Genomic DNA, 20,982 nt, shown 5'->3' on the forward strand with positions numbered 1-20,982 from the left:
GGCTCCGCCAATGGGCGCGGCCGGGCGACAAGAGAAACAGAGCGGCCGGGCCCGCCGCAGGATTCGAATCGAACGTCCGTGTGGGAGCCGGCGGCCGGCCGGGCGGAGCGCAGGCCAATCAGCGGCGGCGGCTCGCGGCCCCCGAACGTTGGGCCCGGCGGCCCCGCCCCGCGCTGTTGTTTGCGGCGTCGGCGCGATCGTGCGAGCCGGACCACAACATTCGCCCGGGCGGCGGCGGCGGAGCTGCGAGCGCGAGCCCGGGGCGGCCGCCCAGCGCCATGTCGGTGAACACGGACGAGCTGCGGCACCAGGTCATGATCAACCAGTTCGTGCTGGCCGCGGGCTGCGCGGCCGACCAGGCGCAGCAGTTGCTGCAGGCGGCGCACTGGCAGTTCGAGGTGTGCGCGGGGGACCGGGCTCGGGGCGCGCGTGGGCGCTGGGGAGCGCGGGGGTGGGGCGCGTGGGCCGCGGCGGGGAGGCCCCGGGTGGCCGGGCCTCGCTCACGCCGCCGCGTCCCGTGTTTGTCCGCAGACCGCCCTAAGCACGTTCTTCCAAGAAAGCAACATTCCTAACAGCCACCACCACCCGCAGATGGTAAGTGTCCCCCTGTGCCGCGGAGGGGGCGCCCGGTGCGCCAGGGTCGCTGTCAGCCGCGCCGGTGACAGCCATGTTGCCGGGGAGCGCCGCGCCGCGAATGTAAACAAAGAGCCAAAATGTCTTCCAGGAAAGAGCGCTCCCAGGCCGCGCTGGCTCGCCCAACTTTGGGACCCGCCTCCAGGCTCCTGGATCTGGGCCTGAGGGCCTGCGCCGGGCGCTGTGCCCCGGCCTTAGGGGCCCGGTTGTTAGGGAGGTGGGGCTGGAGGGGAGGAGAGAGAGCCCCCAGCAGAAGCAGGGACTTGGGAGTCTGGTAGCTGAGGATGGGAACCAGACCTTTGGAGAGCCCTGGGGAGGGGACTGAGGTAGGAATTTGTGTTTTGATGCTGAGACGGACGGACACACAACACACACACAGCCACCCACCCAGTGCTGCAGGAAACGGGGGGTGGGGGGGATCCACCCTGGCTCCGGAAGCCCAGCTCTACCCAGAAAGGTAGGCTTTATGGAGGATGTGCAGATTTACATTCCCAAGATAAGGCCAAATTTTTCTTTTAATCTCAGTGTGTTAGGAAACAAACAGTCCAGGAAACAGAAGTTCCGCAAGCTTGGATTTGTCTTTTCCTTCCAACTTGGCTCCACACTGGAGCCTTTGCCCTCCTGGCCAGTGGGTAGTCTGCGTTCTTGAGGCCCAGGAACATCTTTTGTCCACTCCAACCCTTAGTTATCTATTAGCTCTGAACTCGTACGAGGGCCCGAGCCCTGAGGGAAGGGTGGTAAAACATTACTCTCCAGGAGATCTGCTGTTGTACATTTTTGTCTTTTTTTTTTTTTTTTAAACTTGGGTGTCCTTGTCCCTGGCTTTCCCCAGGGGACAGATTACACATGGCTCCTCTGCTGTGTCTTGTTCTTGGCACTGTTTTCATCCAACCAACGAGGGAGGAAAGGGAGAGATGACTGCCTTGACGGAAGCTAGCTTTTAGCAGTTGGAGTAAGATGGGAAATGAATAGTGCTGGCTGAAGGACCTGGCTGCTGCAGCCAAGCCCTTAGGAGAGATTTCGTCATCTCGAGACCCTTCTCATGCATTTGGCCATCCCGCACTCTGCTTCCATCCATACTCAGAACCTCTTCCTGCCCACCACCCTCTCAGAAAAGCACAGCCATGCTGCAGGGCCTGGAACGAGGAAGCCTGCAGGCCCCAGCTTGAACTGCAGCCCTGTTTGGTTCCTTTCCCCTCCCCCACCTTTGCAAGTCCGAGTATCTGTCTTGTCTGTCTGTCTGTCTCTGTGTATGTGTTTCCCTTTGGAAGCTTCCCTTGGGGAGACAGCTGGTCTTGTAACAGACATTATAATCAGTGCATCCATAAGGGGCATGTGCTGGGGGGCGTCAAAATAACTAGAAAACTTACGTTAAAAACTTGGGAGCCCAGCACTTAGAAGGTTGAGGCAGGAGGATTGCTGTGAAGCCCCGGTCAGCCTTGGCTATTTGGTAATATCCTATCAGGTAAATATTTATTTGAACATGAGAGTCACCACAAAGTGGCCATAACTGGTAAATGATTGTCTTGTAGAATATTCCAGCCACAGTTGGAGGTATATCACCTTAATGATAAGGGTCCCCTGTTTTATGAAGGGGGGAGGGGCGAGAAAGGCTTTTGCAGAGGGGAAGCCGGAAGACCTTCACCAAGACAGGGACGCAGACTTACTTGAGGCTAAGGGAGGGGCTTTAGAAAGTGGAGTTCAAAGCCCGCTTTCAGCAAAGCAGAGAGACCCGAGATCTGCCTGAGCTTGTCTGGGCAGGTGGGCACAGGCCCCGTTTAACCCTCAAGGCTGTCCCCTGGAACAGAGAGACATGGCTTCTGGCTGGGTTGCCTGGGGAAGTCAGTCACGATGCTGTGATGCAACTGGCCTCCACCCGCAACCCCCCATTCATTGTTTCCTGCTGCCGAGAAGTGGGGGTGGGCAGGGAATCAGATGGGAGGAGGGAAGTGTCGGGGTGGGCAAGACCTGGCGGAGGCCTTTGGCCTTGCCTTGGGCCTTAAGTCAGATGGTGGTCAGAGTCCCCTAGAAACCCACAGCCTCCGGGAACGGGGGGGGGGGGGGGTCCTTGCCCTAGTTTCTGGCTTTGCTAGAGTGATAAAGCTTTAGCATCCTGTTGTCTCACCCCCCCCCCATCCCCCCAGTGCCCTGTGCCTGGGGAGGAGCCAGTGCTGCTAAAATTAGGGGAAGCTGAGAGGACTCCCTGGCCTCCTGGGAGGGAGAAGAGGCTTTGAGGTCAGAACCAGCTCATGTAGGTCTTGGGCTCTGACCCACCTGTTCCCTGCCCGTGGGCTGTGCGGTGTCACTTGCATCTCCCTCGGAGTGTGGCGCTGGCATGGCTGGCCTGCGTGTTTGTACTGGGAGCCCAGACCTGAAGTGGCATTTAACCCTCAGTGCAGAGTGCAGCTGGGCAGAGGCCTTAGCACGTGGGCCTGTGCGCTGGAACCCTGTGAAGTCTAACTGCAGTGAGTGCACGTTCAGTTGGGACTCAGTTTCTTCGTTTGTAACGGGGGAAGAGTGACTGAGCTAACCAGATCTGCATGTAGGAAATAGTGAGTGGAGGGGGCCAAGGGCCAAGGCCTATTGACTGAACATGTGGAACGAATGGAAACTCCAAGAAAGTGCAGCTTTTCTGTGGCTGGCGCAGGAAGGAGACCCTCCCTCTCGCCTGCTCCCTGGAGCCTAACATCCTGGTAACAGCTGAGGGTGGATTGTGGAGGAAGCCAGCTGGCTCCCCCAAGCCAGTAACGGAGCTGGGCAGCAGTGTCCTGGGCTGCTCCTTGTCCTTTTACGTTGACACCTTAGCTTTGGGTTGGACTTAACCGTTGACATCTCACGCCTTCTGTTATTTCTGAGCCCTGGGCAGCACTCTCTTTGCTCTTCCTTGTCCTTTGTTGTCTCTGGGGAAGATGCCTGTTGTCACCTGTAGGTTGGAGGCGCCAGGACCCTGCCCTCCAGGCAACCTCACCTACACCTTCTTTTCTCCCCACAGATGTGTACTCCTAGCAACACCCCTGCCACACCGCCCAACTTCCCTGATGCGCTGGCCATGTTCTCCAAGCTTCGAGCCTCTGAGGGCCTGCAGAGCAGCAGCCCCATGACAGCCGTGGCCTGCTCCCCCCCTGCAAACTTCAGCCCCTTCTGGGCCGCATCCCCACCCAACCACCCAACGCCCTGGATCCCGCCCTCTTCCCCGAACTCCTTCCGCCATCTCCACTGCCCACAGCCCACGTGGCCCCCTGGAGCATCTCAGGGGGGCGCCCAGCAGAAAGCCATGGCAGCAATGGACGGCCAGAGATGAGACTGGATGGCACTGGGCTGGAGCAGGGGGCAGTCCAGGGTTGTGGGGACACAGGAGGGCTGGGGAGGGGGCAAATACAAGGGGGGGGGTTTCTTGAAGATCGCACTGGAAGATTTTATAAGAGAATTTTTGTGGTGGGGGACAGTAAACGTCCTGAGCCACTTGGGTTCTTCAGGAATTCTCTTCGGGAAAGTTTTTTTCCTCTTTTTAATATATAACTATAATATATGTGAATATAAATTTGGCTAATGTGTGTGAGTGGGGCCTGCACCTGTGGTATGCTGGGTCAGGGGAAGGCTTACAAAAATGCTTCCTTGTCAACACCTCTTCCTCTGACCAGTTGAGGGGAGCAGGGGTGCACATCTATGGAGCTGCCTGAGCTGGCTCCATAGAAGGCACACCAGTCATTAGGAACAGCCCCCACCCCAGGGAGGTGGTCCCGGAGGCTCCTGTTGGAACCTTGGGTTTCTATCATCACTGATAGGTAGCATCACTTGCTGGCCCTGAAATTCCACCCTAACACGAGCTGGGTGTGCAGAGCTGGGGAGTTAGCTGGCCTCTGACAGCCCCACAGAGGAGAACACCTCAGGAGAGCCTGCCTTTGGATTGAGTTCCCAAATTAAAGTCTCATTTCACCAGGGTGCAATTTTAATTTAAAGACTTAAAAGGACTTTTCTAACTTCCCTGGTTTACTGTGGTGTTCGCTTTGGGAAAGGTCTGTGGGCCCTGGCTGGGACAGCAGAGCGTTGTCGTTTGGCAGTGGGTTTTCTAGTGAGGATTTGTGGCCTGCCTTGCGTTGTTTGGTGGGTCCTGACCTGACCTGCCTAACTGCTATCTCTGCCGTGGGCTCTGTGGCTTCCCCAGTGTCTGTGCCTTCAGGCCCACCTCCACTATTAACTACCCTGCAGAATAATATTTTCGGGTCTGTTGAGTATACAGCCATGACCCAGATGTCAACCAAGGCTGTCCTGCTGCCACAAAGACTGGGCTCCTGAGGGGCCTGTGTGGTGGTGGCAGTCTCTGAGCCAGCACCTTTTCTCAGCCTCCAGCAGGATGATAGCTAGAGCCTGCTCTCCTGCCTGTAGGAGTGGGTTGACTCCATGGAGCCTGGCTGTTCCTGGAGCCCTTCTGCTGCCCCTCACCTCTGAGGAATCAGGGTGAAGTGAAAGCACCCCTTCTTGCCACTGGGGCCCAGCTACCCTCTGTTGCATGTGACACATGGCTGGACTGGGAAGCTGGGTTTGTCCTTTCAGTTTTGTTTCCTGGTTGGAACCCCCTGGGCCTCCTCCCAGCCTCGCCCTGCCCCTGCCCACCTGTGCTTTCCCAGGCTGGAAGGGGAAATCCCTGGCAGGCATGTGGGCGGCCAGGCAGGGGCCTGGCCAGGGTCCACTCAGGTGTGGCAACAACGTTGAGAAAGGGAGGGACTCCTGTACCCAGGTATGGACCGGTAAGAGTCTGGTTATCTTAGGGGATGTGGCTCCTTTGTGGCTGTGGGGCAAGGCCCACCTGTGAGGCTTGTGAATTTGGCTTCTACACCAGGGAAACTGAGCCGACCTGACATTTAACTACCAGGGAGGGGCCAGGGGGAGAGAGAAATAGGAGCTTAGGGGGTGGGGCTGGCCCTGACTCTGCCCCTTGCTTCAGAAGAAAGCTCAACAGTGTAGGGGTGCCTGTGGGCAGGGTGGGGGTGGGGCGCATTGGCCAGGCCACTCCTCTTTAATCACAAGCATGGTTATATAAAGATTGAGAACATGCCCCATCCCATGGGGTGAGGCACCTCCACCCCTGGCCAAGGCCAGTGAGAAACCCATTTCTTGGCCGTTTCCTGCTGCACTTTCCTGTGTGACTTTTGTCGCCCCCTCTTCTCACATCTCAAAATGAACATCTTGCCCCAGATGCTTTCCCATGTGAGAGGGAGGAATGGAAACGTGTGTGGGGGTGCCCTGTCTCCCACTCTGCACACCTCAGTCTGAGGCGAGAATAGAAACTGCTTTATTTTGAGACAGGTTCTGGGCATGTAGCTTAGACTGGCCTTCAGCACTGGATCCTTCTGCCTCGCTTCAGTCTGGGGTTACAGGTGTGTACCCCCACACTCAGCCAGATGATTCAGGGTTGTTTTTCAGTGGTCTCTCAGGGACCACCCCAGCTCAAGTGGTGGCACTGGGGACTCTCACCTGCTCAGCCAGACCTTGGGCCCAAGAAACCTTGGGTAGCGGGCTGCTGGCTGGAAGCTGTGTGCAGAGCACAAGACAGCCGGAGAGCAGGTGGCAGTAGCACTTCATCTCCACGTAGAACTGGCTTACAGACACCATGTGTCCCAGCCTACCCAGGGTGCCCCAGGCCAGTCCACTATCTGGTGAGCGCTGATGTGACTAGGCCCAGCCTGTCCCCAGGCTCCCAAAGCCAGGCAGGTCTGGAGTCTTGCCCTGGCTAGTCTCCCTCAGTACCTGCACTCTTAGAACAGCTCTGAGGGGGTTGAGTTCTTTTTCTCCCCCCTCCCCCCACCCCGACAGGATTTTTCGGTGTAGCCTGGGCTGCCCTGGACTCACTTTGTAGACCAGGCTGGCCTTGAACTCTCAGCGATCTGCCAGCCTCTGCCTCTCGAGTGCTGGGATTAAAGGCGTGTGCCACCATGCCCAGCTAGGCTTGAGTTCTTGCTCTCCGACCACAAACCAGGGAAGGTTTGCCTTTCTCCTGCCCAGGAAAGGTCTGCCCTTCAGACATGGCGGGTGGGGGGGCCCTCAAAGCCCAGGGCTGCTAGGCCAACATCAGGTACCTACCTTCTGTTCTTGAGGTTCACTCCAGCTTGAGGCCGGGCATCAGAGAAGTCCCTTGGCACCCAACTCCTTTTTTCAAACATTTATTTATACCTGTGTTCAGTGAGCGGTGGTGGAGCGCGGGCCTCGGGTGGGCTCCTCCAGCCCTTCCCCCGGGGGGACATCCATGTGCAAGTTCAGTTCAGACTGGCTGCCATGCAGGTTTGCCATGTGTGGGGGGCTGGAGAGACGCCCCTCAGTGGAGACTGGTCTGTCTTTCTTTTGCCCTGAAGAAACTGCAAGATAGGAGGAGCCTCAGCTTGTTCTGCCTAGTACCCCCATACCCACCAGCGTCCGCTCTACCTTGCCCAAGCAAGTTGTAAACCCAGTTGCCAGGCTGCTGGCCTAGGCCACACAGTGCAAGCATTCATGGGCCTTCCTGAACAAATGCTTAAGGCCCCTCCATGGTCCTTGTGTGAACGTGTTTAGTAATAAGCACCCCTGTGCAGGATCACAGAAAGAACCCGCCTCTTTGATGACACCTCCTTCTGTTTGGGCAACATACAAGCCCAGGAATTTTTCTCCCATTACTCTCTCCAGCTTCCATCTGGTGAGTGTTTCTAAGCAGGAAGTGGAACGCCTGAGGTGATAAGGAAGCCAAGGAGCCTGTAGGACCCACAGAATTGTGCCCTTGTGATCCAGTCTCCTTGGTTACCTGTGCTGGCCCTTGAATTCCAGCATGGCTACTTCCTGTTTGACCTCTCGGTACCCATCTGCCTAGTTGTTCCTGGGGCTGATGTTGGACTCTATCTTTTAGTGTGGGTGTGTGAATTAAAACTGGGGACATAGCCGGGCAGTGGTGGCGCATGTCTTTAATACCAGCACTTGTGTGAGTTCGAGGCCAGCCTGGTTTACAAAGCTAGTCCAGGACAGCCAAGGCTACACAGAGAAACCCTGTCTTGAAAATCCAAACCAAACCAAACCAAAACTAGGGACATAGACAACCACCTAAACAACCTGGCCAGCAAGACGCCCTTGATGGCAGTACACCACTATGGCTGTCATGCCCCTTATAATGTTTTCCCCGCCTACCTCTGCCACACTCTCTCACAAATGCCTGCAGGGATGGACTGGAAGCATATTACAGAGCTCAGGGGTTTTTTTTTTTTTGTGTGTGTGTGTGTATGTGTTTGTTTCTGGGTTTTTGTTATTGTTTTTTTTTTTTTTTTTTTTTTTTTGATACAGGGTCTCTCTGTGTAGCCTGGCTGTCCTGGACTCCCTTTATAGACCAGGCTGGCCTCGAACTCACAGCGATCCACCTGCCTCTGCCTCCTGAGTGCTGGGATTACAGGCGTGCGCCACCACTGTCCGCGCTGAGCTCAGAGATCTTAATTAGGAAGCAGGGTAAGGTATGGATGTCATGATCCTTAAATCTCCTGCAAGCTTTTGCAAAAACACTGTGTGGCAGCCACTGTCATATAGCCCTGCCTCTGAAGGGCACTGATCCTACACGCACACACACATCCGTGACAGATGAGGGGAGAGACTGGGTCAGTCACCTGGTAGTGTGTGTCTTAGCCTCGCATTCTAGCAAGGACCATGCCTTGTGCGGTTAGAACCCAGAGGCCCCTGGCCCCTTGGGCTTCTATCTGATCTAGCTTCTTGGGGTGGGGGTGGGGAGACCAGGAACTCTAAGGGCTTTCCAGACCTAGAGCCTCAGAGGGACACCTGCAGGCTAGGGTCAGACTGGCAGTGGTAGTGGAGTCATCATGTCCTGGGCCCGCATTCGTGTGTGTTTGAGCAGGGACGACCTTGAGCCTGCAGCCAGAGAGCTGGGTACATGCATCTCTCGTGTGGAGTGGGACAGCATCTGTGTTCACCTCACAGACGCACCACATAGCAAGCATCTAGCAACTGGTTTTCTTGACTTCCCCTCCCCTCCCGTCCCCTCCCCTCCCGTCCCATCCCCCTCCTTTAGCTCCCTAGCCCTTGCTGTGCCTAGCCTGGGCTGGAGGGCTGTCAGGAAGGAAGGTGAGGCTTGGGCTAGTGTTCATGCTGCCCAAAAGGAAGCTACCTGGATTGCTGTCAGCCAACATCTGTGCGCTCTGAGGCCGAGAGGGCAGCAGGCTGCTGCTGCTCAGGGAAGGCTGCCTGTGCAAGTGGGGCCGGGCATGCTGGCCTGCTGGAGCTGCTGGAGCTGTTGGAGCTGCTGCAGCTGCTGCAGCTGCTGCAGCTGTTGCAGCTGTTTCGTTTTGTGCTTTGTCATTCCTGGCCTGGGAAGGGCAGAAGGAGGGGCAACACCAAATGAGAGCTATGAGGAGCCTACTGGCGGGATCCTCTACCGGCTGATTTTGTTGGTTTTTGCCCATTAGAAACACTTCATCCGTCCAAATGTAGGGACTGAGTGAGTTCTGCCCTGGGCTTGTGGTTCAGGAAGGAGACAACAGGAAAAGTCACAAGGCACGATGGGAAAATAAACTGCAAGTGTGGCTCTCAGGAGCCTGGGAGATTGCTTGGTGTTTGCATCAGATAATGGCCCTTGGCTGGGCTTTGAGACGTCAGGAAGACCTTGGCAGCACTGTTACAGGGCACCGAGGCTGAGTGTAGGATGGCTCAGCTGTGCGTTTATAAGGATGAAGGGCATCTAGAAAGGATGGAGCCGCTGCTGAGTGACTGGCCCGGGCCCAGCTGCTGCTCTCCACCTCACTTCAGGAGGAGAGAGAGAAAGTACTCGATGCCCGGTGGTCCAAGACATTAGCCAGACCAGGAGACAGACAAGCATCCTTTGCAACCCAAGCAAGACCGCCAAAGGAACTCAAGGCATTGGGACACTCACCGTCTTTGGCTAGGATCGCTGGCAGCCTTGTATCCATCCGTCCCTTGTAGATGTGCCCATCAAGGCCAAGATATCAACCTCATCGTGCTGGAGAGGGATGATGTGCACGGCCATTAGTGTAACAGCCCGAGCATCCTCCAGGAAGGCGTGGCGTGCAGACACGGTCAGCAAGGGATGCTCAGGAGGCCCCCCACCCTACCCCTCTGAGCTGAGGCCGGGGGTCGCTTGCCTGGCTCTTGGGAGACTGAGGCAGCAGGCTTCCCACTGACGTCAAGGCCAGTTTGGGAGATAGAGCTAGTACCAGTCCAGCCAGGACTGTAAATAGAAAGACCCACTCTCACTTTGTTTTTTGTTTTTGGGGTTTTTTGTTTGTTTGTTTGTTTTGTTTTGGTTTTGGTTTTTGAGACAGGGTTTCTCTGTGTAGCCTTGGCTGTCCTGGACTCACTTTGTAGACTCAAACTCACAGTGATCCACCTGCCTCTGCCTCCCAAGTTCTGGGATTAAAGGCGTCCACCACCACCACGCCTGGCTGACCCATTCTCAAAAAAGAAAGAGCCCAGTGTGGAGTCTGTCCTGAGTGGTGTTCTGAGGCTTGTGGTGGAAGGCAGTAGCGGAGTGCCTGGGAGACAGACGGAAGGAAGGATGGCGTTCTACCGAGTGGAGAGCCTGGGACTTGAACTGGGTCAGACTTATACATCCCAGTTACTTTGGGAGGACAAAGCAGAAGGACCACAAGTTCAAGGCCTGCCTGAGAAAAATCTGTGAGAAGACCATGTCTCAAAAATAAAAGGTGGGAGCCTGCCGTGGTGGTGCACACCTTTAATCCCAGCACTCGGGAGGCAGGTAGATCACTGTGAGTTCAAGGCCAGCCCAGTCTATGAAGTGAGGCTAGGACAGCTAGGGGTACACAGAGAAACCCTGCCTTGAAAAACCATAAGTAAATAAACAGATAAATGAAAGGTGGGGACTGGAGAGATGGCTCAGTGGCTAGGAGACTGGCCGTTCTTCCAGAGGGACTCGGGTTCAATTTCCAGCACCCACATGGCAGCTCACACCCCATGTGTGATTTCAGTTCCTGAAATCCTCACATAGACACCTATATGGGCAAAACACTGATGCGCATAAATAATAAATAATAAATCGTAAAAATAAATAAATAAATCGTTAAAAAAAAAAAAAAGGTGAAAAGAGGCTGTGGAGGTAGCTCAGTGGTGGCGGCTGGCCTAGGAACCCTCGGGCCAATAAGGAAGGAGAAGAAAGAAGAGGGGCCTCAAGGCAGAGTGCCATTTGATGGGTCTGGGGGGTGGTTTCCCAGCAGGGGCATGCAGGGCTCCCCAACCCGTGGCTCCTGTCAGACCTTCATGGCAATTTGGATCTCCTCCAGCGGGGACAGGTGCTGCGGGCGGTTCCGGCGGTAGGGGTAGGTGAGGGTGTGGCTGCCCCCACAGCGACGGGGTACGGTTGAGTAGGTTGTAATCTGCCGTATCTACCCCCCTGGATGCAGACAGGTACAAGGAATCACTTTGAGCCACCAGGAGCGGCACCTGGGACAGGCGGGTGAGTAAACCGGAGGCCACACCCAACCATGCCCGCGGGCACCACTCTACACACACTCCCCTCAGCCTTCATTTCCACCCCCCCCCGCCAGCCACAGTGGGCGAACAGTGGGCTGGCGGTGGGTGGGGCGGGCGCGGTGGGCGGGGTGGGTGGGCATTTGCTCCTAGGGCGGAAGACAAACCTACCGTTTGTAGCACGGGTGGCTCAGGCACTGAGCGTGCAGCAGCTCTCGGATCATCTGGCTGCTGGCCTTCACAGAGCCTCCAAAGTGGATCTGCACTTTCTCGATGTCCATCAGCATCTTGGAGTGCATGCTGCGCAGGCGCCCCACGCTCCTTTCCATCTGGGACAGATCACCCCGAGGGAGGTTGCCGCCCAGCTTCAGGCTATGAGACCCAGGCAGAGGGAAAGAGGTCAGGCCAGACAGAATCCTGGGCCTTATTGCTTACGCTTCCCTTGGCTCCAGGCCCCTGTTCTGCGGGACTTTGTGTGAAGCGAACTGGCACTTAAGAGGGGCTAAAGGCACCTCCGAGAGACCCACGAGCGACCAGATTTGCTGGGGAAGGTTTTCCCTAGATGCAAAAGCCTCCTTCCCCAACAAAATAAATGCTTAAAATGTAACAATAACAAAATACAAAACAAAAAAGGAAAAGTCCAGCACTCGGAGGCAGAGGCAGGCAGATTGCTGTGAGTTCGAGGCCAGCCTGCTCTACAAAAGCTAGTCCAGGGCAGTCAAGGCTGCACAGAGAAACCCTGTCTCGAAAACCAAAGAGAGAGAGAGCGAGAGAAGAGAGAGAGAGAGAGAGAGAGAGAGAGAGAGAGAGAGAGAGAGAGAGAGAGAGGAGAAGGAAAAAAGAAAAGTCACTCTAGCATCCTCCATCCTGAGATAATCTTCAGTACCTCCGGCGTGCCCTCTGGAGCCATCTTGGTCCCCTTCCCAGCCATCCCACCCCTCCCCTCCCCTCTTCTTTCCTGCCCTGCCCTGCCCCAGGATCCTGCTGTCCCATACTTGCGGCTCTGCTGTCGGACCTGCTCCAGCTCAAACACAGTGTAAGGCCGGATAGAACGGTGCCCCGGCATGCTGGGAACTATGGGGGTCATAGAGATGACTCTGGGCAGGAGCAGAGAAAATGGGAGGGTGTGTGTGTGTGAGAAATCCCACCACTCAGCAACAGCAGCCACCCACTGCCATGTTCTGAAGGTCCTAGCTGCTCAGTGAGCCCCTAGGAAGGGCCAGGGACCCAAGACGGGCGAGGTGTGGGCACTCACTGTCCAGTCACAGCTGTCTCCAAGGGGCGGTCACACGACAAGCAGTGGAAATGAGCCAAGAGCTGCCTGTCAGGGATGGGATATAGCGGGTGAGATCTAGAGAGCTTGCCTCCACCCTCCCAACCGCCCCCCCACCCTCCCTCCCCCGCAGGATGGGCTGCTGGCAGCTCAGTCCACAAGGTGGCAGATCTTGCCCTACTTCCCGGGAATTCACCTGGTCCTAACCATCCCTTCCAAGCACACATCCTGGACCAACTGTCCAACTGGGTACCTTTTATGTGACTCTGGCGCCCCCTTGTGGCCATTAGTGGGGTTTCCCTAGCCAGGTTCCCAAGGGGCATCTTGGACATATCTCTGCTCTAGAAATCCATTGTGCCACAATCCAACCCCAAGGCTGCGTAGTGGTAGCGCACGCCTTTAATCCCAGCACTCTGGGGGCGGAGGCAGGTGGATCTCTGAGTTCGAGGCCAGCCTGGTCTGCGGAGTCAGTTCCAGGACAGCCAGGGCTACACAGGGAAACCCTGACTTGGGAAAACAACAAAACAAAAACCAATCTAACCCCTCAGAGACTTGCACCTCCCCTACTGCCATTCTCCCCAATAATTTGAAGGATCTGGCCAAGTTATTCAATTCTAAAATGCCAGCCAGCCCTCTACCTGCTTGACGGTCCGTGTACTGCTCTTGGGGCGGGGCTGCCCAGCGTTCCCCACCGCCATGCTGTTCCTGGCCTTACCTCCGCATGGCTGCTGCCTCGTCCGCCTGGTAGAGTGGAGAGCGCTCTTTGAGTTGCTGCCGCAGCGACTTCCAACGATCCTCCAACATCTGCTTCAACGGGTCCAGCTCCAGGCGGTCCAGCTGGGGGATGGGCGGCACCGGGTGAGCTTAGCGGTAGATTGGGGAGAAAGTGGTGGTGTCCTAATGTCAGGGCCTTGCATGGAGATACGCTGTCTAGCCTGCCCTGCATCTGCGCCCGCCCTCACCTTGCTGTCCATCTCTGCCAGGAGCTTGTCAAGAAGTTTCTGCCAGTCTTGCTCCTGTCCGCTCATCTTGGCTAACAGTTCCTGCATCATATGGTTCAGCTGCTCCGTGGTGGCGTCAAATTGGAGCCGGCTCACTTTGGAGGCAAGAGCACTCTTGTCGGCTTTCTGCGGGAGAGAGCAGAATGGAGTGGGAGTGTGCCTCCAGCAGGCTGTCCCGTTTCTCCTGCTGGCTCCACATCCCCTGCCCTCCCCACCCCCATCCCCTGCACTGGCTCGGGAGGAGCCGCGAGGCTCCTGGGTCGGGGTCTGGTGCTCACCACGTCAATCTCCATCTCCAGGTGCTCTCTGTCAGCCTTTTCCTTCTCCAGCCTCTCTATCCCCTGGTACAGCACCTGGGGACCCACAGAACGGAGGAAAATGAAGGGTTAGCGATGCTGAGTGGCAGGGGTGGGCAGGGCCCCAAGGTGCCCCGTGGCGGGCTCACGTCAATGTCCTTCTGCTTCTGCCGATGGTCCTCGATGAGGTTGCTCGTGGTGATGTTGAGCTTCTCACAGTCGCCCTGGACTTGCAGGATGGCACTCTGCACATGGCCCAGCAGTTCCTCATCCTACAGCATGGTGGAAACAAAGAACCGGCTCCTGCAAGTTGTTCTCTGACCTCTGTAAGTGTGCCATGAGATGGGCATATGCACGTGCGCACACACATGTACGTACACACACACACACACACACACATAAACAAACACATAAGTGCTAAAAACAAAGCCATCACTCAACACATAAGCTCACTTCAAACCCATTCTGGCTTTCCCCAATGGCGTTCGCCACTGTTGTGTCCCCCTACTGGATGTAGTCACCAGTCCCCCAGGTGTTGATGGACTGGCACCAATGGCCGTCATCACAGAGATGACTGAGGGCTCAGTTTTTCTGTGCTCTCCCATGATCCCTGGGAGGTGAGGTGTGGCTAACAATCTGAACCGAATCTAATTTCCTGCATCCAAGAGCAGAAGCCGAGAACTGGCGGTGAGCCCTCCCCCCGGAAGCAAGCCTTCCTTCGTCCAGGGGAAGTCTAGAAAGTGTTGGGAACACTGGCAGTTGAGGGGCGCCGTGTCCTACAACTGTGCTTGTGTCCTTGCATTCCACAGTGGGCACTGTTCCACCATTGGTCAGTCGGTGCTGTTCCACCCACTAACCCCACGCCCTTCCTATACCTTGCTATCTTCAAGGCTGCTAGTGCCTTCCCTGTGCCCTGTGTAAGGACCAGGGCCTTATGTGGGACCTGACTAAAGGCTCCACCATGGAAACCTGACCCTCAAGCTCTGGCACCCCTCTCTGCAGAATACTGTCAGCCCTGGCCTCTGTGGACATCTGGGAAGGCAGCTCTCACCCTATGAGGGAGCTGAGCAGTCTCACCTGACCTTGCAGCTTGGCCTTCTTGGAGGGCCTGGAGGCAGCCAGGCTGCTGACCATGTCCTGTAACTGCTCATAGCGCTGTACCAGCAGGCTGACTTGATGGCTCACATCCAGACTGCAGGCAGGACAGGTGGCCTCGGGATCGAGCTGGCCGGGCACCAGGGTGCTTGCGGACTTGTGCGGGGTGATGCTCATGGACAGCAGCGTGGAGGAGGAGCTCAGCATGCCCTCGATGATCGTTCGGAGCTTGTCCAGCTGGATGCAGGACAGACGTCAAAGGGTGGGGCAGAGAGGTAGGGTCAAGGGCACGTCTAACCCCGGTGTAGCATATTCTGCCTCTCCCCTCCTGTGAGACAGGACAGCCGCTGCCTCCTCAACACCTCGCAGAGAACACTGCACACAGCAGACAGTTGCTTTCTACCTATCACATAGTTTTCAAATACCCTGTCTGCCAGCAGGTAGCATTAATGACAAAAAAAAAAAAAAAAAAAAAAAAAAAAAAGCCCCGCCCCCTATGGGTCCAGCACACATGGCTTCTGTAGCTAGAGACTAAAGGGGCTCTTTGAAGCCCTGCGGGCGTGAACACATGTTCCTTCTCTGATAAAGGGATTTGACAAGTGCCAATAAAGCTACAGGGACCTCTCAGGGTCCGGAGGTACAAGTGCCTTCCAGGGAGAGCTGCTCAGCCTGGCACTCTGGCTTCCCCTGTCTCCCTATGGCCTCAGCTGGTTACCACCAATGATTGGTCCTGGGTGGCCAGCTGGATTCAAGCCCAACCAACCTAGACCTGCCTAGGAGGACGTTGCCCAGCTCCAAAAAGGGGCATGATCACGCCGCGTCAACCCCTTCCAGGTGTCCAGTGACACCAAGTAGACTTTACAGAGCTTAGGGAATGTATTTGAGACGGCATGAGAGTTGCTAGAGGGTGTGACGGCAGAGAGGTGTGGGCAGCCAGAAGGGATGGAGAGGAAAGGTGTATGTGTCCACCGACGCTGGGCCCAGGCAGGCAGTCAGACTGCTCAAGACTGGGGGTTCTCCTTCCGGCTCTTTGCAGGCCCGCACACAACACATCTGTTTTTCTTGTGTTCCGGGCTCACAACAGTCGGTAGCCTGCTAAAGAAGGGTCCTACGCTAAGGCCAGTGCAGCAGATGGCTGCTGGGGTAGAAGAAGGCATACTGTCTTCTCTCCGAGTTAAAAGAATCCCCAGAAAAGCTGCGTGACTCAGGAGAACTTTCAAGAACAAAAAGAGGGTCTCTGGGAAAATTAGAAGCAGGAAGGCATTTCAGAAAGAAGGCCGTACGCGCACTAGGAGAAAGGCAGGGGGGTGGGGCTGCCAGGGAGAAAGGCAGGGGGCAGGGCCGCCAGGAGCCTGGAAGCGCAGGTGGTGCGCAAGGTGGAGCCTGCTGGATGGATGCACTGGGCATCGTCCCAGGACTGCATGGAGAAAACAAAAGACTGCAAAGGAGATAGTCCTGGGGTAGGGGTGGGGTTGTGGGGGGTTCCCTATGTATTCAGTGTGGCCCTGGGAGGCCCCTGAAGGCTGCCAAGCTTAGATGTACTTTTTGGGCTGGCAAGTGACCTTTCCTTTTAACTCTCCGAGCTTTCTCTTGTTCTTACCAGACAATCAGCTTGGGAGTCATGAAGGAACTTGGGAAATGGGGAAGTTGCTGATGTAGGGTAGTGAAGATACTGTCTGGCACATAAGGCACTGGGTTTGAGGTTGCCAGTGCCATGCCTGTTCAGGTGCACACACAGAAAGCACACAACGGCCAACAAGCAAAAGGGAATGTCTCAGCATCACTAGTTACTGGGAAAATGCAAATCCAAACCCCAGTAACACTTCACACCCCCTAGAGTGCCTGTAGCCTTCGGAAAAGAGAAAAGAGAGATCAAACCCGCAGCCTTACATGCCAGATGTACACACATACAATGCACAGATACACAAATACACACACATACATAACACACAACCACACATACATAAACACACAAATACAAACACATACCACACACACAGACACACTCACATAATTAATTAAACAAAAATAGACTAAACCTAAAAGGAGAAAAGGATAAGTGTTGATGAAGATGTGAAAAACTGCAGCCTTTAGCCGGGCACGGTGGCGCATGCCTTTAATCTCAGCACTTGGGAGGCAGAGGCAGACAGATAACTGTGAGTTCGAGGCCAGCCTAGTCTACAGAGTGAGTCTGGGACAGCCAAGGCTACACAGAGAGACCCTGTCTCATTCCCCCCAGAACCCTCCCCCCGAACAAAAACCAAGACAACAAGCCGGGTGTTGTGGTGAATGCCTTTAATCCCAGCAGTTGGGAGGCAGAGGCAGGCGGATCCCTCTGAGTTCGAAGCCAGCCTGGTCTACAAAGTGAGTCCAGGACATCTGTCTTGAAAAACCAAAAAACGAGGAGGAGGAATAGGAGAAGAAGAAGAAAACAAAAAACCAAGAACAAAACCTGCAAAAACCTGCAGTCTTTCCACTGCTGGTAGGGATTTCATACGGGTACAGCTGCCTGGGAAAACAGGCTGTGAGCCTCAACTGATAAACAGTCATCGCACCAAGTAGAACTTTGACCTCCAGGGTCCATGCCCAAGAGGAAAGGACACATATTCACCTTGATGTTCAGAGCGGCATGAGTCCTCAGAGCTAGAAGATGAGCTGGGCATGGTGGCGCATGCCTTTAATCCCAGCACTCGGGAGGCAGAGGCAGGTGGATCGCTGTGAGTTCGAGGCAGCCTGGTCTACAAAGTGAGTCCAGGACAGCCAAGGCTACACAGAGAACCCTGTCTCGAAAAGCCAAAAAAAGAAAAAAAAAAAAAAAAAAAAAAAAGAAAAACCAAAACCAACCAACCAAACAAACAAACAAAAAAACGCTACATGGACTGAGCAGGTTGGACATTTACTAACTCCTGTGTACACACACACACACACACACACACACACACACACACACACACCAGTGAAAGAAAAAGAGGCCATGAATTTGAAAAAGAATAAGGGAGGGTATATGGAAGGGCTTGATGAGAGGGAGGAAATTATGTAAAAAATAATTATTAAAACAAAATAACAAATTAAAGGGTGTTTTGTTTGTTTGTTTTGTGCTTTCTTGGGGGTGAGGGTGTTGAGACAGGCTTTCTCTGTGTAGCCCTGGCTATCCTGGAACTTGCTCTATATGTAGACCAGGCCTGGGATTAACTCAGACAGCTCTGCCTGGCCTCTGTCTCCCCAGTGCTGGGATTAAGCTGTGTTATATGATATGTGAATAAGGAATAACAACAGGAAGGAGGCAGTGGAGGAGCCTGTGTCTCAACTCCTGCACTGGTGCCCTTGCCCTTGAACTTGCGCCCTCAGCCTCAGCTCAACCCGCCCATCACTCCTCCTGTACTCCAGGGCTGTGGGTGAGAAGTGCCCCCCCCCCCGCCACCCCGACCCCCTCCCCTGGAGGCTCATGAATTTGATCGCTTGGTCCATAGTTGCTGCTCCCTTTGAGCAGAGGAGAAGGTGATCTGCCAGCCTCCTGCTCCGGCTGCCGTACTCTTCTTGCCTGTGGTTAGGTCGTCCTCACTGTGATTGATGTATTCTATCTTTCCCTAAATTGCTTTTGGGTCATGGGTTTTTTTTTTGTTTTTGTTTTTCCCCACAGCAACAGAAAAATGACTCTACACACACCCGGGACTGGGCCTGGTCTCCAGGTGGTGAGGGCTGGCAGGCGACACTCTGGCCTGACCCTGGGAGGGGCCCTGGGCCTTGGCCACAGGCTGTTCACCTGATCCTGAAGATAAAGAGAGGCCTCAGAGACTGAGTTCTCCATGGCTGCCTTGCCTCGCTCCTGGCTTTCTCTCAGCTCAATCAGCTCCTTCTCAATGTCAGTCACGGTGACTCTGTAATGTTCAAAAGAACAGCTGTGCCACCACCCGACCAGAACCCTTCGCTCATTCCGGCTGTGGGAGACACAGCAGGGTAAGAACACCAGAAGCCTTCTGTCTAGGGTCCCAAGTGGTGGTCCCGAGGAGGGACAGGGAAAGAGTATCATCTCTGGGCCCCTCCCAGTCCTGGTGCTGAGGTGTTTAGGAACGTGGGGTGACTTCTACCAGAAGAGTTTGCAAAGACTAGCACAGTTTGAAGTGCCGGTAGAGCCCAGGTGAGAGACAGTGGCCAGTGCAGGGTGTGGGGAGACAAAAGCCTGCCTCAACCATGATGCCGGCCAGAGGACCCCAGCTGCGGAGAGAGGATAGCACCTGAGGATGCCCAGCTGCAAGCTCAGATGGCTAGGTTTCACGTCCTCCCTCCAAAGCTGTCCACATCCACAAGCCTTTATCTTCTCCAGCTACGAGCACAAAGGAATCCAGAGCTGTCAGATGCCCCCCCTCCCCACTGCCCCGAGTGTCAGCTTCCCCCTTCTATCTCACGAATGGGGCCGCCAGCAGTAGAGACCCAGCAGTCTCTTGTAATGGCCTCCACCTGGCTGCCACAGGTGGTGAGAGGAGCATACGTGTGTTAACTGGACCACCTGTGGTTTCGAAGGCTTCCTGAGTTATACTGGCCCTGTGGTTTTCTGTATGACTGGGATAACGTGGACTACCGACCCGAGACCACAGTGTAGTGGGAGGGGCTGCGGCATCCAGCCCAGCAGAAATGGTCACTACGTCTCTGGTCCCTGACTCAATGCGGAACTAAGGAAGCTGACCCTCCCATACGCACTTTTGCCTTGTCCTGTCGAATTTCTTTGTTCAAGGTCTTTAGGGTCTTCAGCTGCTCCTGCAGGTCCGCGGGTATGATCTTTTGACTGTGGAATATGGAGGCCACCATCAGGAAGTAAGACTCCATTGGGCCTCTCCCCCAACCTGTTTCCAGTCTCTCAATAGTGAATTGACCCCAAAGGTAGAAAGGGGAGAGGCTTGGCATTTGTCTACAAAATCTCTCCCTCTCTCCCACCGCCCCTGCCCTTTCTTTCCTTTTAAAAAATATTATTTATTGTATATGAGTGCTTTATCTGCAGAAGAGGGCATCAGATCACATTATAGATGGTTTTGAGCCACCATGTGGTTGCTGGGAATTGAACTCAGGAAGAGCTCTTAACCACTGAGCCGTCTCTCCAGCCCCCTGCCCCTGCCCTTTCTATCTGCCATAGGGCAAAGGGGATAAGCCTTCCTTCTGCAATTGTCCCCACCTGCCTCCGCCTCCGTGCTCCTCCCTCCCTCGGTAGGAACTCAACCCCTAACTGCCCTGACAAAGGCCTGAAACTGGGCTTCATACCTCTCTGCCCCTGCTGGCTTAGTTTCCCACTGTGCGGCCCAGCTTCCCCACAGGCTGCTGCTACTAAGGAGTCAAGTCTGGATAGGAGCAATGCTCCTGGTCAGGGGAGCGAGAAGGGTGACAAGCTGTCTCCCTGCTGTGGCAGAGGGGACTTACCCATCTTTGCAAACAGGAACTGGATTTTCTCCAAATCCGTCTGGCCGGCCTGCTCCGCATCCAGGTCTTTGATGTGCTCCTTCAGTTCCAGATAAAGGCCAATGATCTCGCCCATCAGGCGAAATGTCTCCACTGCCATGGGGAAACTCGGAGCTAGTTTCTCCAGGGACTCCCGACGGTCACTGTGAACACTGCGGGTTTCACTTCCCGATGAGAGTTGCTGGAGATAACTCGAGGAGCCTCGAATCCTGGAGTCAGTGGTGTCTTGATCCAGGGTAATTTGTGTACCCAGTTCAAACTGGACTGAGGTCCGTTTCCTTGCTCAGATCCCAAAGGACCTGGCTAGACTCGTCAACTGTTTGGTCATACAGAACTCTATCCGGCACTGTCTCTGAGTCCTCTCTAGCAAGCATATCTTGCCTGACTTGGCCTTCGCTATACTGGCCTTGTTCTAGTTGAGAAGGTAGCTGATATGCCTGGGGCAGTTTCTGACCCTGAGATTCTGTCAATGATGGAAAGCAAAGCTCTATGCTTGGTGCAACAAAGCTCGTCTGACTTGTTGGTTGTCTGAAAACAGATGGATATACACCAGGTGGAACCAAGCTAGGCCTGTATGCGCCAGGCTGAGCCAAACCAGGCTGCATCATACCAAGCCCAGATGTGCTAGGCTGTCGTGACCTAAGCTGATCTGCCTCAGGTTGTAGTGAGTCCTGTTTTTCATCCCCTGGCAAGCCACGCTGATCCATGCCAGGCTGCAGCAAGTCCCGCTTTTCTACCCCAGGCTGTAGAGAGCCAGGCTGCACCAAAACCA

At 55.1% G+C, this 20,982-nt stretch overlaps 2 protein-coding genes across 2 annotated transcripts; one reads left to right on the forward strand and one right to left on the reverse strand.

The window, feature by feature from the left end:
• The first annotated feature begins 218 nt into the window (after positions 1-218).
• Positions 219-4,010, forward strand: Ubald2 (UBA like domain containing 2). Its single transcript, XM_051159096.1, has 3 exons — positions 219-398; positions 532-594; positions 3,626-4,010. The coding sequence occupies exons 1-3, from the start codon at positions 279-281 to the stop codon at positions 3,932-3,934; spliced, it is 492 nt and encodes a 163-aa protein (XP_051015053.1). The 5' UTR covers positions 219-278; the 3' UTR covers positions 3,935-4,010.
• A 2,800-nt stretch (positions 4,011-6,810) lies between these two features.
• Qrich2 (glutamine rich 2) lies at positions 6,811-18,570 on the reverse strand. The gene is given in 16 exon segments (XM_051157886.1): positions 6,811-6,986; positions 8,765-8,869; positions 8,872-8,963; positions 9,523-9,598; positions 9,601-9,613; positions 10,884-10,997; positions 10,999-11,020; positions 11,269-11,469; positions 12,093-12,194; positions 12,353-12,418; positions 13,086-13,207; positions 13,333-13,497; positions 13,650-13,724; positions 13,817-13,939; positions 14,745-14,999; positions 18,526-18,570. Coding segments are annotated over 16 exon segments (1,752 nt in total).
• Positions 18,571-20,982: the final 2,412 nt, after the last annotated feature.

This window comes from Acomys russatus, chromosome 16 (assembly GCF_903995435.1).
Source record: "Acomys russatus chromosome 16, mAcoRus1.1, whole genome shotgun sequence".
In the NCBI taxonomy this organism is placed as follows: domain Eukaryota; kingdom Metazoa; phylum Chordata; class Mammalia; order Rodentia; family Muridae; genus Acomys; species Acomys russatus.